The 18,665-nt window shown below is 37.1% G+C and overlaps 2 protein-coding genes across 2 annotated transcripts in view; both read right to left on the reverse strand.

Annotated features, from left to right (window-relative positions):
* Positions 1-1,650: 1,650 nt before the first annotated feature.
* Positions 1,651-5,937, reverse strand: LOC307169608 (transmembrane protease serine 9-like; the record flags this gene model as incomplete). Its single annotated transcript, XM_079890338.1, has 10 exons — positions 1,651-1,847; positions 1,932-2,186; positions 3,220-3,352; positions 3,737-3,887; positions 3,996-4,111; positions 4,760-4,914; positions 4,999-5,250; positions 5,384-5,519; positions 5,621-5,771; positions 5,874-5,937. 10 exons carry the CDS (start codon positions 5,935-5,937, stop codon positions 1,677-1,679), a joined length of 1,584 nt encoding a protein of 527 aa, XP_079746464.1. The 3' UTR covers positions 1,651-1,676.
* A 7,868-nt stretch (positions 5,938-13,805) lies between these two features.
* Positions 13,806-18,665, reverse strand: part of LOC307169609 (granzyme G-like) — a gene marked incomplete at its 3' end in the record, with an annotated part of 198,644 nt that continues 193,784 nt past the window's right edge. The window contains exons 2-6 of the mRNA XM_079890339.1: positions 16,307-16,408; positions 16,023-16,173; positions 14,488-14,614; positions 14,050-14,307; positions 13,806-13,973 (exon numbers count right to left, since the gene is read on the reverse strand). Of these exons, the coding sequence (XP_079746465.1) occupies positions 13,806-13,973; positions 14,050-14,307; positions 14,488-14,614; positions 16,023-16,173; positions 16,307-16,370 (768 nt within the window). The 5' untranslated portion in view covers positions 16,371-16,408. The remainder of the gene's footprint in view (positions 13,974-14,049; positions 14,308-14,487; positions 14,615-16,022; positions 16,174-16,306; positions 16,409-18,665) is intronic.

Consider the following 18,665-nt stretch of genomic DNA (forward strand, 5'->3'; position numbering starts at 1 on the left):
ACAATCAGAACTCGTTACGTATTTCTGAAGGAGGGACTTCATTGAACAAGGAAGTCATCAGCCCGTTCTTAGGACAGTGAAAACAGCGGTATACAGATAAGTAAATTGTGTGAAAAAATACTGTTTTTTTTTTACACGCGAAACATGAACACATGTTATATTGCACACTGTAAACACAATCAAAGCTTCAAAAACACACGAAAAACAGGACCTTTAAAGCGTGCGATGCAAGTGCACTTAGGGTAGTTAGGGTAGTAGCCCAAATCCACTTTTGCTAGTTTAAAGATGGGAAAAATGGTCGACACGCCCAGCACATGGTCTAAAAGGGTTGTCCCTAATCTCTTAATGAGTAATGGGTGTGTTTTGGGCATAACATGAAATGAACCAACCAGAGTCTCATCTCGCATTACCTTTAAAAGCCAGTTGTGCTCACGACATGGTGGATTCGCTATTTACATGGTGGAATTTAAAGCGCATAACACCAATGTGCTCTTTAAATAAAAAAAAATTAAAAATTCTGCTATTTCAGTTACCTCAAAATAGCAACGTGTCAACAATGCACCCGAACACACCTCGTTTTCAGACCTGCACGCCCATGGGCGAATAGATGGGTGCAAATGCATTTGCTATTTAAACAATGTGACGCAGGACGTTAAAATGAAAACTGCGTCGTGCTGAAATTATACACTTAAAAAAGTCCCTTTAATGGCACTGGTGCAATGTGTAAAGGTCAAGGATTACTAATGAAAGAACCTACCTGTGATGTGCAGTGTGAATCATAGCTGTGGCGAGCAGAATTGCAGTTTAGCGCCTCATTGTGCTTTGTGCAAAATGTGTCACTGCCTTTTTACTACTCAACGTACAAGGTCAGGCATCCCTTCACAGCAAACCACAGTTCTGCATTTCTTGGATGTTTCTTCTGTTATTTATATACAGTATATATATAATCAAATGTAAATAGTTATGTTAAAACATTTTTTTCCCAGTTTAAAGGGATAATTCACCTGAGCTATGATTGAACCCCAACCACATTAACATTGTTCATTGCGTGGAAAAAAGTGAGCAAGTAAATGATGACATTTTTTGGGTGAACTTTCCCTTTAATACAATAAATAACAAATTTTAGGTTGATTTCCCTGAAAAGTACAAACACTGTCTGTGGCTTTGTTAGTCAAAACATTGCTCAATTGCTTTGAAAATCCTGACCAGCCTGACATAGCAACAGTTCAGCCAATAGTGTGAGTTTGGGGTGGGGCTGTTTGGCCAATGGCAGATGAGGAGAATGTTCTGAGAAACATGTGTGGGAACAGTTTAAATAATTTCCTCAGTTTTCTCAATGACAATTTAATGCTAGTAGTAGACTCATAATAGGTGTGAGCTGACATGTAATTTTTTTTAGGTGCTTCCAGTAAGAATAGACCTTTTCTAATCTATGGTGATGAGTCTCATTACTTTTGCACAGTCATCAGGTTTTCTATTTAAGATGTCTTTGCAAACTAGAGTGTTTCTCAGAGGGTATCCGACCACATCAGCCCCCCACAGGAAACCTGCTGAGAAGGGTCGAAACCATCTTTCCACTGAAAAGTGTCACATCTGATCAACATGTCAAATCATAAAATCTCCAAAAATCCACACATACAATCAACAGAGTGTGTTGTTAGAACATAAAATGTTTATTAATCAAGATTTTGCTTCACACCTCCAGAAATACATTTTATCCAAGGCAGAAATTTGGAAATCTTGGTATAAACATTGGGTAATGTAGGTGAGTCACAGTTCTTTCGCTGATTGAATGAAACAACACCAACTGCAACTTCGTCGCACACCAAAGGTCCTCCAGAATCACCCTGAGAAGTGGAGAAATTTACAGCATGTGAATAAAATACTGAAATCCTACTCTATTTATGATGTCTACAGAATATACTTTGTACCTGACAAACTCCTCCTCCACGACCACCTGCGCACACCATACTTGAGGGGACATACTTTTCCTTCCAGTCCTTCTGACATGCTTTTTTATCAATGATTTTGACATCAACCTCCAAAAGTTTATCACTTGCCGCACCATTGGTGGTTGTTTTCCCCCATCCTGCAACACTGCATTGGGCCTTGGCCTTGATGTCCTTATCTTTCTTTGGTATGGAGATCCAGTTGACTTTTTTGCTCTTGTTGACCTTTATATTCAGCTGCATCAAGTAATTCAATCATTAATGCTGATAATTTTCAAAATGAATATAAATGACAAATTTAACCTAATTATTTTAAAAAAGGATAATGGGAATACTAGGTGCTAGTACTTTGTAATTGCTACATATACCAATAAGCCAAAACATTTTGACCACCTGCCTAATATGCTGTTAGTCTTCCGTGAGCTGCCAAAACAGCACCAAACCGCCAAGGCATGGACTCAACAAGAGTCCTGAAGGGGGTGTTCTGTGGCCTCTGGCACTAAGAAGTTAGCAGCAGATAGTCCTGGGATCGCGTAGAGCCCTTTGAAGCTGCATTTGTACCCCATTGAAGTCCACTATATGGAGAAAAATCCTGGAATGTACTTTATCCTCCTCATGCATTGATGAGCCTTGGGCGCCCATTCTTGAACCACTGTTGGTAAATTCTCACCACTGTTGACCGGGAGCAACACACAAGCCTTGCCGTTTCAGTCGCCTTGCATACAAGTTTGACCCTTGTCAAAATGGCTCACATCTTTATTCCTGCCAATTTCTCCTGCATCCAACACGTTGATTACGACGAGAAATTATTGTTCACTTAATCAACCCAGACCTTGACATGTGACCTTGCTGGCAGATGATCAACATTTTTTGCTTCACCTGTGAGTGGTGATACTGTTTTGGCTCATCAGTGTATGTTTTTTTATTTAAAAATTGCATGAGGCTGCAGTTTTACACCAGTTATCCGATTATATCTCTAAGGCTTTTCTTATTTTTATTTTGTAATTTGAAAAAACAAACATAAAATCAATGTTGTTTACAATCCCAATACAAACCACATCCATATGCATATGTGGTTTGTCCTGTAAAATAGTTTTGAATTAGTTTGAAATTAGTTTTGAAACCAAATAAAATTTGTGTGCAATGTGAACAAAGCCTAAAGGGTTTAGGACATTCAGTATAGTTTTCTTTTCCTCGGAATTTTGTATAGCATATAGTTAAGGATAAAATAGTTTTCTTGCAGTTTGCCGTGAAAAATCTAGTCATTTACCTGAAGTAGCATGATGTCATTTAGCAGACTCTTAGACTCATACCCAGGGTGGATGTGGTAGAACTTGACTTCCATGCGGCTAGTACCATGATTGTGATCATGAGCTCCAACCACGACTGTCAGCTTCTCTCCTCTGTCAAGACGAGGAAGAAAACATGCATTTTAGTTGTAAATGAGGACTGCTCAAAATTGAGTTTTGCATTTTAGGCTTGACTTGCAGTATAACCATATGAATTTAGAACCATATTGTAATAGCATACTTTGTTATGATGCTTCCATTGCAAAGCCACAAATATTTAGCTCAACTTTAGTTTGGTAACTTTGGTTTAGGTTTAAGTATAAACACATTTTGGGTTCAAACTATAATTGGCAGACTCCCTTTAAGTCGTGTACCCACTAGGTTGGGTACTATCATAGTATGTCATTTCGAAAGTAGTCACACCAAGTGAAGACCCTTTTGCAGCAGTCTGGGACTCTTTGACTCACAACGAAATTCTAACTGAACAAAAAAACTTACTGTGTAAAGCAGTGTGCAGCCGTCATGACAAACTGTTCAGACACAAGGAAGCCACCGCATATGTGTTTGTTATTTCTTTGAATGGAGACCATGTAGGGTCTTGAATGAGGTCTGGCCTCTGTGCCGTTCACTATACCTACATCCACAGATGCTGAGAGAGAAATTAGTTTAGGTTGGTTAGACTAGAAATAGATTTGACTAAATGTTCCTTCAGATTGACATAATGCAATAGAAATCTCTCTTTTTCTATCAGACTTACCTTGAAGGGTCAGATATGGTAGCAAGGTGACTAGCAAAAGCGTGGAGACAATCATGATGCTGTTCTGGGAAGGTTTATCTGGAGTGCTGAAGTTCTCTTCAGTGTTGATGATGGTATTTCATGTAAAGTGGTCTGCATGGTTTTGCCCCTTATAGTGCTCATACTTCCTCTTTCACAGCTTCATGTGGTTCTCACTTTGCAATGAAGTGGAAAAGATAGGTGTTATGTTTGCGTTCTTGATGGGAGTTGACTAATCTGCCACATGTAATCTATGCCTAATATTTCTTGTAAATTCTGTTAGATGTGAGAAATCAGGTGTGAGCTTGAAACTAACTCACCATCTGTGGTTAGATAAGACTTACCAAACTTTTGCAGGAAGATATTACAACTCAAATCCTGGAGGCTTTTCACTATTTTTATTTTATATTTTATTCTGACCTGTCTGAAAATTTGTTTTATTCATAAAAAAATTATATAATTTGTATGATTTTTTTGTTGTTGTTGAAAGAGCACAGTTCATGATATCATTCCTGTTTTGAAATGATTATTTTTATTTTTTGTAAATTTTAGCAACAGTTTTGGGTGTTTCAGTTTTTCCCCATCTATTGAGATATGAATGTATAGGAAAGTGGGGGTGTTGGTGAGGTGAGGTGACAATAAGAACACTTTGACTATAACTAATTCTTGCCATGTGATATTTTAATGGGTTTATAGAAGAATTAAAGAAAAACAAATTCTTGCTTTTTTAGTTTCAATGAAGTCACTTAATATTTTCAATTTCTCTGCGGATCCATGGAAGATATGCTGAAATCTTGGTATAAACTTCAGGATGCTTAGGTGAATTACAGCGATCAGGGTCACCGAAAGATGTGACACCAACTGCAGTGTTTCCACAAACCAAAGGACCTCCTGAATCCCCCTGTTAAGAAACACAGATCAACACGTAACTAGTGAAACCAGTTCGTACATTACCATAAGTCTGTGAATAATTTTTTGAACATACAAGGCAGGATCCACCATGACCATGTGTGCACATCATCTTTGAGACTGAGAAGAACTTTCCCCATTTATAGCTACATTCTTTGTTATTCATTAAATACACGTTTGCCTCCATTAAACGATCACTCAGTTGGCCATTAGTCTTCAGTCTTCCCCAGCCAGCAACACTACAGAGAGTATCTGGTCCCACGTCTTCTCCTTTCTTTGGTAATGATATCAGTCTAACTTTGTTGTTTAGTTTGACTTTTTTCTCTAGCTGTAATTAAAAAATACAACCATTTTTAATAAACAATCTTTTATAAGACTGAAGTTCGTTGGATTATACTGTTTTTGTACAGAAGCCCTGAAGGCTAAGTTTATTTAATTTTTTAGGTGTTACAGGATGTTACCTTCAAAAGCATGATGTCATTCTGCATAGGCCAGGATATATATTTTAGATGCGGAATGTAGGACTTCACTCCGATGTGTTCTGAATGATGTGTAGCCAAGTCATGAGCACCAACCACAACCGTCAGAATCATCTGTCTGTTTAAAAGGCATATTGGAAATGCGCATATGTCATACGATATATTGTATGGTTGCACTGCAGTAACAGTAAAAGGAGATTTTAACTCATAAAGACTTACTTTTCCCAGCAATGTGCAGCAGTCAAGACAAACTGATCAGAAATGAGGAATCCACCACAGTTGTGTTGCCCATTTGTCTGTAGAGAAACCATGTAAGGTCTGGAGTGGGGTTTGGCTTCGTTGCCGTTCACTATACCCACATTCACATGAGCTGAGAGAGAGAGAGTGCTGTCAGTCAACTTAATCAGCACATACAAATTAAATACTCTTTAAAATACATCATCATAATATGCTGTTATATAATCAATCTCACCAGTGAAGGTCAGGTGTGGCAGCAGAGATGCCAGCAGGAGCAGAGAGATGATGATGATGGTCATGATGAAGAAGACGATCACTGAGCTCTCACTGGCTAAATACGGTATAAATATACTTTAATGGTGGGTGGAGTCACTAAGGGTGACCGTTACTCCACCTCCTTTTAAAGAGAAATAATGTAGTGTGAGCAACACAATGATGAGAAAGTAGTGTTGTTGTAAATCCTTGCAGTCTCATATTGAAGCCAAAGATGGTTTGGGCGAGAAGAATGAATCATGTAAGCATACATTTTGGTACTTGAATATTTTGGTATGGAGACGAAACTGGCAGGAGGGGTCTGTGCAGAGGACTTGTCTGGTTCTTGTGGTCTTTGCCCGGGGCGGCTTACAATAACCAGAGACCCCTGGGCTACAGCATTACGGACAAGAGGACAGAGCTTGCCATCACCCTGGAAGTGGAGCCCCAGCGTGGATCTGACCAGGGGAGTGAGCCTGTGACACTAGCGGCTGAGGGAATGAAGAATGAAGACTGGCTGAGGAACTTTAATGGGGACTTGTCGACTTCCACCCTATCCCACCCGGTCTCTAAATCTTTATTGCAAAATGAGAAATGTTTGGACTATGATCTGTTAGTTGGTTCAGAATTACAGATGTTTATGGACTAAGAATTATTCTTTTCATTAACCTGCATTGACTGTGTCATTCAGACTGTGGCCTTGACAAGCCTCATGTTACCACCATCACAAAGCTCAGCCAGTCCTCAAGCCCTGTCGCTACTAGATGCTTGCAGCCCTGCGCTGTCTCTAAAAAAACTTTGCCACCAGGACCTGTCCACAGTGCTCGTTGACATGTGGAGAATGTGCTGTTTTCAGCGTCCTGAATCTACTTTGCATGTACTTCAAAAGGATGAGGGCTCGAATTGATTAGATAAAACAGGCACATTAATGTTCGTACCACTGTGCTGAGGAATCCTCAGGATTTGAAATTGAAATATGGTTATAGGTGTTTTGTTTACGACATGTGCTGTTAGCAGTAAACCAATCACAACAGACTGGGCCAACTGACCAATTAGAGCAGAGTAGGCTCTTAGAAAGGCGGGGACTAGAGTGACTGAATCTTCAAACAAACCATTTCAGACACTTGGCACATAAAAAAAGCCTATTTCCTACACTATTTAAGGTATGGTAGGCAATTTCGGAGCAGCTTGCAATAGCAGACTAGCTTTGAAAGCATGAAATCCCACCCTCGCTTCAGAGCGCTCTCCAAAGCCACACCTCCTTCAAAAACATGAAAGTTTGCAAAGCATCACGAAACGAGAGTACTCAAATTACATAACATTACAATAATAATAAATGCAAACAACTTACAGAGCTCTTACTTGTACCACCTGACTGCTGTTCGGCGTTGATAGTGTTGACATAGACACGCATAAACCCAAGTCTGAGGATGTGAACTGCTCCGGTTAGAACGTCACTGGTTGCCATCTCGTAATTATGGTTAACACATGGCGGGAACACAGCAAAAGCTCATTGTTTTGGTTCAGGAGGAACTGCAAAAGGCGGCTGCTGTTTGTTTTTGATGCTCGCTAACTGTAGCTTGGTGACTACAACGCGCTGATGACGTGTGATGTCTGCGCGATCAGGGTGTGCTGAGGTATGGATATACATATGTTGATAGGCAGGTAGGACATCGGACCGAATGCAATAATTGGACGAACATTTTTGATCCTGAGATTTTTACAGAAGATATATGTACATGTTTTAATAAGACCACTTCTATTATTGATTATTAGGAGGATGTGAAGAGAGTTTCAACAGTATAACAAAAGTGTTTATAAAATAAATGGCCTACCCTACCTTTAAATGTTTGCTGTGAATTACCAATGATTTTTCAGATTTTCTGCATTTTTCATTTACCCCCATTTTAGAAATTAATTGAATCCCTTCCGTTATTTCTTACAGCAAGAAATTGCAATAGAATTTCAAACACAGTGTGTGTCAGTTTTGTGCCACTGTTTCCTGATCAGATTCTATTAGAACAACTAAAAGTATTACAGTTTGTTACACTCAAAAGCATGATGTCATTCCAATTATAATTGAATGTATAGTTTGGATGCTGGATGTAGGATGTAACTTCAATGTGATCTGAACTCTTGCTGTACCTTAACAACGACCATCAGAATCTCATATCTGTTGAAAGAGGAAGTCATGATAGTAATTTATGTCATATGAAACACTGTGTGATTGTACTGCATTCCTTTTGTCAGTCAAAAGTTCTTTCTAAACAAACCCTTACCGGTTCCAGCACTGTGCAGCAGTCAAGACAAACTCATCAGAAATGAGGAATCCACCACAGATATGTTCCCTGTTCTTCTGAAGAGAAACCATGTAAGGTCTGGAGTGGGGTTTAGCTTCTGTGCCGTTCACTATACCCACATTCACATGAGCTGAGAGAGAGAGAAAGCTGTCAGTCAACTTATTCAGCACATATACAAATCAAACATTCTTAAAAATCATCATAATATACAGTACTGTAATATAATCACTCTCACCAGTGAAGGTCAGGTGTGGCAGCAGAGAGGCCAGCAGGAGCAGAGAGATGATGATGATGGTTATGATGAAGATGACATTGAGTTCTCATGGCAAAACACTGTATAAATATACTGTAAAGTGGGTGGAGTCACTGAGTTGCCCCCAATTCTTTTTTTCTTCTTGCAGTATGAGCAACACATTGATGAAAAGATACTGTTCTTGTTATTCAGACTAAAGATGGTTTAGACGATAAGAATTAAGCATGTATGCATGCATTTTGGAACTTGAATATTTTACACTTCATTATACATGGTATGCAGATTGTTACCCTTAAAAAAAGCATAATATCATTCCAAAAAGGCTAAGATTTATAGGCAGGATATACAAGAACAATCCGATGCAGAGTTGTAAACAGATTTCTCCTTTGGTAATGTCACAATGACTGATTCCTGAAAGATGTAGGCCTAAGTCTTAATCAGCACATACAAATTAATATTCTTAAAAAAACCTGCTTAACAACATGGCTCTCTAAAATGCTTGATTCTGATTGGCCGACACAATTCTAAGCTGCTGATTATTTTTTCTATAACTGCATGACTAAAGTAGTTCCAGGCAAGGCCTTGCGGCATTACAGTTCCATATCAGTTCAGAAAATTATTTCAGTTATTTCCAAGAGCTTTGTAAGCTACTACAGCAAAAGAATCAAAAGCTGCAAAATTCACTGATCAAGCAAACAAACACGATAAACAACAGGATAAAATGACAAGCTATTTTTTTTTTTAACCCCTTAACGCCTGAATTTATATAGCTGTATATATATAAAAAAAAAATTATGTGTATTTTTGCCTTTAAGTAGATGGTAAATAATGTTGAGATTATCAATTTCACTTTTGCACAACAAATAAATAGAAATTTTGGTATGTTGCAAATTTGCGACAACAGGCATTTAGGGTAATAGGGTAAATTTTTTTACAAAATGGTAAAATTAATAAAACATGTTTTCCCATCTCAGGTATGTAGATTTTATTCATGGCACAAAGTTGTTAGAACTTATAAACTTTAATTGACAAATTAATGAATCTTGACAACAGCAAGAAACAAAACACTCTCCTACTCCCTAACATTGACAGTAGTTTTTATACATTATCCATGTTACACTCTGTTTAACTCTTTCCTTGTTTCTCCAGTGCATACATTATATATTCTTATAGTGTTATATCCTAACATGCTATTTTTTGTGGAAAAAAAAAAAAAAAAATTTTTTTTTTTTGGCTGAAACCATCTAAATACAGCATTATTATAATATGTAGCCATTAGCCCAATTCAGCCGTTATGGACCAATGTCGCAAATTTGCTACAAACAGAAATCTACAAAGTACGTAAAAAATATTCGTCACATGAAGTCTATATGAATAACATAGCTATAGAAGCAATCAATAAGCTGGTACATAATTTTATCTTAGCACAACTTAACTCATTTTGGGCAATTTCTCCACATTTGCGCCCTTGATATGTGGATTTTGCAAACCAAAATATTAGCTTCGGTGAACCGGATGTAGTTCCCACTCCGACCGCTCCTACGAGAAACCAGTGCGTGCAAAATGTTCCTAGGTATGTATCGAATGTGCACAAACAGGCATTGGGGGAAAACACACGCTATCTCGCCTGCAGTCTGAATGGAAGGGGTTTGTTGCAAATTCGCGACAGTGGGCGTTGAAATGACCTTTTATTATATAAACGGCACAATATGTCTTTCTTCAACAAACAGGGATGCACACAGACATTTTCTGTCTCACTTCAGGAGTGCAATTGGACAAAGTGGTATGAGTGTGGGTGGATTTCTGTGAGTAAATCCTTTCTCTCTTCTCTTGCTGTGCTTTCTGCTTTGGTTTATTTTTTTCTCTTTTTGTTTTTGGACTGTGTGCTCAACATGAACTCCCTCCTCTTGGTGTCACTTTTTAATGCACAGGTTACCTCTTTAGAATCTTTTTTCAACATGCAGAGGACTCTGTTGTGTTCAGTTCTTTGCCAACACTTTTACCAACACAAGGATCAATTGGGGTCCATCTGAATTTAAAAGGAAATAATGTACTTGGACACAAAAATATGCATGGCATGTCATTGACCCTTGAGCTAATGAATCTCGGTGTATTATACTATAGTTATTCCAGTTTTTGATAAGAGATATGAGTCATACTCAGAGATGGACAAAGTAAACAACTTCCTTACTGAAAGTACAGATACTACTGGTCAAATATTACTCTGTTATAAGTAAAAGTTGTAAAGACCGATTTTTACTTAAGAAAAAGTACAGAAGTATTCATTTTTAAAAGTACTTGAGTATCAAAAGTAAAAAGTAAATGTCAATGTATTGTTTAATTATTGTTGTTTGCAATACTTACAGTACCTTATCGGATTTTTTTTTTTTTTTAACACTCCTACCACCCCAACAAAAGAAGTACACATCTATGTAGTGGAGTAAAAAGTACAATATTTGTCTTTCAAATGTAGTGAAATTAAAGTAAAAAGTTTCCAGAAAAAACAATACTCAAGTAAAGTACAGATACTCAAAAAGTGTACTTAAGTACTCTAAAGCCTGCCCAATCGGTCCAACGACAGTTTCCAATAAGCAGGTGAAGTTTTACTGCGTGTTACTGTCTTTTCCGCGTGGCAAAGTAATTTAATTCCAATTCAACTTTTATCTGAATTTAGGTTAGATTACCAATTGCTTATTGGTCATTTATATAATAGTTTAGCAATACATTTGATTATTCCATTTAACTCTTTACTTCATATTTTACTCGTTCATTAGGAATCTATGCGCTCAGAGAGTCTCACGCCGGCCGTTCTTTTACGCGGATCTCACAATCACAAACTCGCCAGTCTGATCGATATCAAAAGGGTATGGCTAAAGCAGTTTAACAATGCCGCACGCGCTTACTATTGTTAAAAAGTACCCATGTTAAAGCCCAAACAATAACCAGAAGTTATGGCTAGTACATTAAGATAATGCAGCTCCAAACCCTGCTATTACCTCAATAGTATTCTTATCTAGTGCCCTATTTGTGACTGCATAACAACTTAGTTAAAGTCAAGCAGTTAGTCAGGAATCTAGAATCCCACCAGATGTGCCCTGCGCTTCACCTAAACTGGGATGTAGTATGTACTTAACCCTGAACGCAGATTTGCAGAAACATAAGACTTCACTTAATACTAACAACCAATTTCGTAATAAGTTCAAAGATAATCAATACAATAACATCAAATGCTCAGAGATAAAGAGTAAAAGATGTACCTGACTCAAGAATTACATGATGCTGAGTGTCTGAAAGACACCGATCAAATCACCCTGAGCCTCATTTCATTTCTTTAAACATGGCACAACAGCCTTCATCGTCACAGTTTGCTAATGCCCAGGGAAGTGCAGAGAGTTCCTTAGGGGCAGGGGCTCAAATGTAAAAAGGGGCATATATATATATATATATATATATATATATATATATATAACAGAAATATATATATATATATATCATATATATAGATATATATATCACATCACAGAAATAAATAATATTTTTAAAAGTATATTAAAATAGAAAACCTTATAAAAAATAGAATAAAAAATAGAATTTGCAGAAAATGCAGGCTTGATGCGCATTAGGGACTTCTTAAAAAAAAAAAAAGTAATCTGTGTGCAAATGTTTGACCAGTAGTACTGTACTATTATACTATTGCTGTATTTAAATGTATTTAAAAGTATTTAAAATGGGAGAGCATAAAAAGAGAATAATTCAGTTCATTTGTCACTGAGTTTATGATATTAAATCAGTGAAGGACCTGTTGCTCGCCATGTTACAAGTTCACTCGCTCTTCTCTCAGACACACTGCTCGGCAGCAGCGGGAGTGGGCGTGGTCAACTTCAATCCAGGGTGACCAATAGAAAAGGGCCTTCCATCCTGGTTGGTAGACCGCCCACTGAGACATGCAAGCAAAAGATTTAGACCCGCAAAAAATATAGCAGAAAAGAGAGCAAAATTTGTGCGTTTGTGATGAAAAGTGTTCGAAAAGCACAAAGAAAAATAAAGCTTTTCTAAGATTTACATGCACTGTGAATCATTTTATCAACTTGTTTATTTTTTAGCCTTAAGAAGACTTTTTTGCAATCTTTTAATTTTTTTAATTACAAAATAATTAGTTTTACTCTTTACGCAGTATGTTTGATTGAATTAAAAATACACAAAGGAAACTCCATACAAAATTATCAAAAATGTTAAAATAATAAAGTCACCATTTTGCGTGTTGTTGTCAGCCTACACTTCACATAATAGGCCTGTAGGCCTGGCCTTCATCAAATGGTAAACAGTGTATCAATATAGACTAAATACAAGTGACTTGAATACTATACTAACCATTAATGCTACTTTTGGTGCTGGTTTTGTGCAGTGCTTTGTGGTCAATTAACATCCATTAGTTCAACGACGCAGATTCAGATCGCTTCATAAATGTAAATTCGTCTGTTAACGTTCCACTTCACATTGTCCAATGAAATTTTAACTTCTTGTGCCAGATGACGATTGGTCGGTGTATTATACATGACAAACAGGCTTAAATTAATTATTTATTTTTTTTAAATATGTGATATGTGGATTTTTAATTGAATCGACACACAACCTTTTATTATTGAAAAAAAAAGTTTCAAAATTGTTTGGTTTCTTTTTTTCCTGCCATCGAGCCATATACTCACTGAAAGAACCATATTTGGCTCGAGAGCATCAGTTCCTGAGCAGACTGTGGGATACTTACGTTTACACTAATGCATTTTCATTTTAAAACGCATAACTTTTGCTACGGTTATGCCTAGCTGCCATCCACACACTACTCCAGAGTTTTAGACCCTCGAAAACAGACGGAGACGTCAGTCAAGATCGAAGCAAGCAAGACACGCAACTTGACACAACCCATAGCAACGCGTTAAAAAATAAACGTATTTTAAGCTACTTTAGTTTGTACACATTGTCATGTTAATTTTGTTTTATTGACCACAATATTATCATTGATATTTGTTTGAGACGGGCACTTTTGATTAATTTTGAAATAGGGCAGGGGTTTGAGCACCCAAAGATTTGAATTATACACGTCATCCTTCAACTGCCTTTTGTTCAGATTATTGGTTCAAAATAGCAGCGTAAGTTTCCAGGCTTACAGTACACTACTCAAGTAAATGTACTTTGTTACTGGCCACCTCTGGTCGTACTTGCTAATGTGAAATGCCTTGTGCCCCATATGTAATGGTTGTGAAAATGAAGACACTTTGACTGATTGATGCTTACAATGTAATACTTTTAATGATAAAAGTTGTGTTTTTGGAGGAATTCAGGAAAAACTTTTCCTTTTTTATTTTCAATAAAGTAACTTAACATTTCTCATGTTTTTATGTATCCATGGAAGAAATGGTGAAATCTTGGTATACACATTAGGATACTTGGGTAAATTACACTGATGAGGGTCACCGAAAGATGTGACACCAACTGCAGTGTTTCCACAAACCAAAGGACCTCCTGAATCCCCCTGTTAAGAAACACAGATCAACACGTCACTAAAATGCGATATCACAATTAAAACTCACTTGAAAATTATTACATACTTTGCAGGATCCACCGTGGCCATATGCACACATCATCTGTGACTCTGAGTATTTCCGTTTTTTCCCCCATAATTTTTTACATTTTGCGTTATCCATTATCTTCACTTTGGCCTCCATTAGACGATCACTCCCTGGAACATTTATTGCCAGACGTCCCCAGCCCGCAACACTACAATCAGGATCTTTTTTGTCGATGGATTCTTTCTTTGGTAATGATATCCAATCTACATGTTTGCTTGGTTTGAGTTTTCTCTCTAGCTGTAATTCAAAAGCATTCATTATTAATGAACAGATTTAATAAACTTCCATAAGATTAAAGCACAGTTTAGTATATTGTTTTCTCAGTTAATGTACAGAAGTCCTGAAGGTGAATTTTCATTTATTTATTTTATTGTTTGATTATGTTTTTCTGCAACTGGAACAAGTGTAGATATTTACCTGCAAAAGCATAATGTCATTCTTAATGTCCTGATGCTTGATGTACGACTTTACTCCGACGCCGACTGAACCCTCATTCTCATTTTTTAGGTTATGTGCGCCAACCACAGCTGTCAGGATTTCATTTCTTTTGAAAGAAAGTAGTATTATTTCTCACAGTTTTATGCATTCTTTTATTAAAAAATATTGAGCATACTGGTTTGATAACAAAAGTCTGTAAACTATTATACTACTGTCATTTCATATAAAAAGAAAACTTCACTGTAGCGTCTGGACGAAATCACGATGACTTATTCATTCTAAGCTTCAGAAAGCTTTTAACCTATTGGACTCATCATGTAAATCACAGGCCTAGAGCCAATGAGTCTGCATCAAATTGCCCCATTGTCACTTTAGTGGCATGGCAGAGGTTAAACAGAAAACTCCATTGTGAGCTTCAATATGATCTTTATCAACTCAACTCCCCTCCTACAGCAGGCACTGAGGCCAGGTGGCATGGATAGACCTCTGAGAGATGCACCAATATACATACACAATCATTCTTTCCATTTAACTCAAAATATAAGTCATTCCAAAATGTATATGATATATTCCTGTGCGTATGTATGTTTCCCACCTCATATTACTTCTGTATCTTCCAGACATATCTTTCTTGGTGCCGAATTAAACCTCTCGGTTTGCCTTAGCTATATATATATATACCGGCGATGCGCTCTCTGGAAGAACTGAAAGAACGCTTCAAACTCCCGGACCCAGCGAGGATCATCACACACACACATGCATTCTTGCTCAGCACCAAAGATCCATGCCAGTATTATTTCTATCGAGATTTAGATGCGTTTAAGATTGTTTGCCCCTGCTTTAAGGTGATTTGATTCTTTGCTGGCTCTCAAAGGTTAACTGTTTGTGATATTTGCCATTCTGTGGTCTGCTCTCTCTTTCTTTCTTTACTTTTCGTTATTCTGTTTATATGTATTCTTTGTTTAAGGATAGTCTGTCCAAAGGATATGTATTTGTGGTTTCATTTATTAAAACCCATTATACGCTTGATTGCCTCTGACTCCTGCTCACCTAATGTCTCTTAAATGTGAGACCTTAAGCTACAAGCTTTTATATTGTTGAGTACTTTATAGTAATCTAATAGAACAGGGAAGTTAGTCTTCATGACCTTTATTGAGAGTTGATAAGAAGCATAATCTTCCTTGAGAGTTGATAAGAAGATCATACTGTCGGTTCGGTGGACGAACAGATTATTCGATGTGAAATTAATTCTGTTAAAGGTTATTCTGAAAATGTATCTATTCTAGCCTATCTGTATATTCATAATTGATTATAATTTGTTGTAATTAATTATCCATATATATAGATACAAATACATGGGCTATGTATCCCCTTTTTGGGCGATTTAAAATATGTAGGTAATAATTGATCATAACCAGTATGATTACTTATTAATTACATATTGCTTTTTTTGAGCTAATTCGCTACAATAAATAATCAATCATTATTCCATTCAGACTAAACAAAAGTCTTACTTATTTTGGCAATGTGCAGCAGTCAAGACAAACTGATCAGAAATGAGGAATCCACCGCAGTTATGTTGTCCATTTGTCTGGAGAGAAACCATGTAAGGTCTGGAGTGGGGTTTGGCTTCTGTGCCGTTCACTATACCCACATTCACATGAGCTGAGAGAGAGAGAGAGAAAGATAGTGCTGTTAGTTGACATATTCACCAGACAAGGAACATGAGGCATCAGCAAAAGAGACCATACTGACATTGAATTAGGGATAAATCAAAATTAAGTTCAGTTAGTCTCACCAGTGAAGGTCAGGTGTGGCAGCAGAGAGGCCAGCAGGAGCAGAGAGATGATGATGATGGTCATGATGAAGACGACGATCAGTGAGCTCTCATGATAAAACACTGTATAAATATAAGGGTGGGTGGAGACATTGAGCTGCCTACAAGTCTTTTTTTTTCTTCAGTTTGATGAGTGAATATTGTTTTTGTTAATCTTTTTGATCTCATTTTCAGGTCATAGAGGGTTTGGTCAAGATCTAGAAGTACTAAGCAGGTCAGCATACATCTTGTTCCTTGAATATTTTACAAATCATAACCGATTGTGACAATTCATATCAGTATGAATTGATGGAAAACCACCACAATAACCCAGGTGGTGAGGAAAGAGAGGGAGATAGAGACCCTTTTCACAGACTGATTACATGTTTCCACAGTTATCAACATTGCAAATCTAGTAAAGTTTTACTTTTTTTTATTTATTGAATTACACTGTACTGTGTGTTACATTACCTCAGCAGTAAGTTAAAAAAAAAAAAAAAAAAAAACGCTGTGAAGGTGTTTTTTAATAGAGTGACAGCAAATTCCACATCATTCTCTCGACACTTTTCCATTCTTTTGAAAAGTTGCAGAAACACTATCATGGATTTTTTATTATGCTAATGGGGCAAATGGGAATACAACAATTTGCTGCTGTCTCCCATTGACCGCTATAGAAGTTTATCCGACTATGATGACTTCTGCTTCTGAGAACAATGGAAATGTAAAAAGGCTCAATTTAGAAGTCAGATGTTGACCTCTGGTGTTGAGTTGAGGGAATTGCAGAGGTAGATGAAGTAGGATGGATGGCATTGGGTGACTTGTTCCAAATAATATTCAGTTGAAATTGAATAAACAATTTATACACTTCAGCTTTGTAAGATCAGAAACTTTGTAAACAGAACGAAAGACTCAGAGGTGAAAAAAGACACCCAAAACCTGTTCCTCATTCCTTTTAAAGGAGAACTCTGGTTCAACATTTTTTTGTAAATTTGGAGTGCTGTCAATACAGAGAACAACGACAAAAATCGGTGTTGCCTACACCGTGTTATCCTCTTTTTAAAATTTGCACCCTGTTGACTTCAATGGGGCAAGTTTTAAACCTGCTTTTAGCCTCTTAACATCCTTGATGTGTCATTACAAGTGCACAGGTCATGTGAGTGATTCCTTCAGAGTGATCACGGGTGAATCTGACTGCAGTAGATGTGAAAGATATTAATAAAAATTATGTTATTTAAGCCAGCGCACATACCTGTATTTTCTTCCTGTTTTCGGTCGAAGCCCATAGTAATCGATTGTCGAGTTCACACGCATAGGTTTAGTTACCTATGATCACGCGCATGAACTCGACAATCGATTACTATGGGCTTCGACCGAAAACAGGAAGAAAATACAGGTATGTGCGCTGGCTAAAATAACATCATTTTTATTAATATCTTTCACATCTACTGCAGTCAGATTCACTCGTGTTGACTCTGAAGGAATCACTCACATGACCTGTGCACTTGTAATGACACATCAAGGATGTTAAGAGGCTAAAAGCAGGTTTAAAACTTGCCCCATTGAAGTCAACAGGGTGCAAATTTTAAAAAGAGGATAACACGGTGTAGGCAACACCGATTTTTGTCGTTGTTCTCTGTACTGACAGCACTCCAAATTTACAAAAAAATGAGCTCAATGTTAAAATTGACCGGAGTTCTCCTTTAAATGCACTGTCTGAATTGTGTTTTTAATTGTTAAGGTGCAGACACATTTACCATTCTTCAGTGAATTTTTGCTGGCGAAATCCGAACCTTTCAAGAGGAATTGATACAATCGAGAATTCTGCATAAATTCACCAAGTTAAACGAAAACAGAAAGCTGCTTGGTTTGAAAGTGACTTGTGTGAGCTGTGCTACAGTACATACGACAGATACTGACAATAGACAATGGACCTTTTTGTCAGAAAAAATGATCTGACGTTTAAACTGTAACCATTTTCACATACAGTGACCCAAAAGCAGACACTTACACTACACTTCTACAAGTGTAGACACACTACACTTAAAAATGCATGGATGTCTTTACATCATATTACAAAATATCAAACCCAGCAGCATTTATTTGAAATAATTAACTAAAAGGCGTTTTTAATGATAATACTATGTAAAAAAAAAGATATATATATTTGGACATATGTTTTCTCGTTTTGAAATATTACCACAGAAAGCCATCATTGCAAATGCTACTTGGTGTGATATTTTGCCTCTAATGCTATCCTGTTCCTGGAGATGTTCATCTGCAATTTCCACTTTACTTTTCCTCCCAGAACTGCTTCCATCATCATCAAGTCTTTGAATTGTGA

Source organism: Squalius cephalus, assembly GCF_949319135.1.
Source record: "Squalius cephalus genome assembly, chromosome: 13".
NCBI classification, from domain to species: Eukaryota; Metazoa; Chordata; class Actinopteri; order Cypriniformes; family Leuciscidae; genus Squalius; species Squalius cephalus.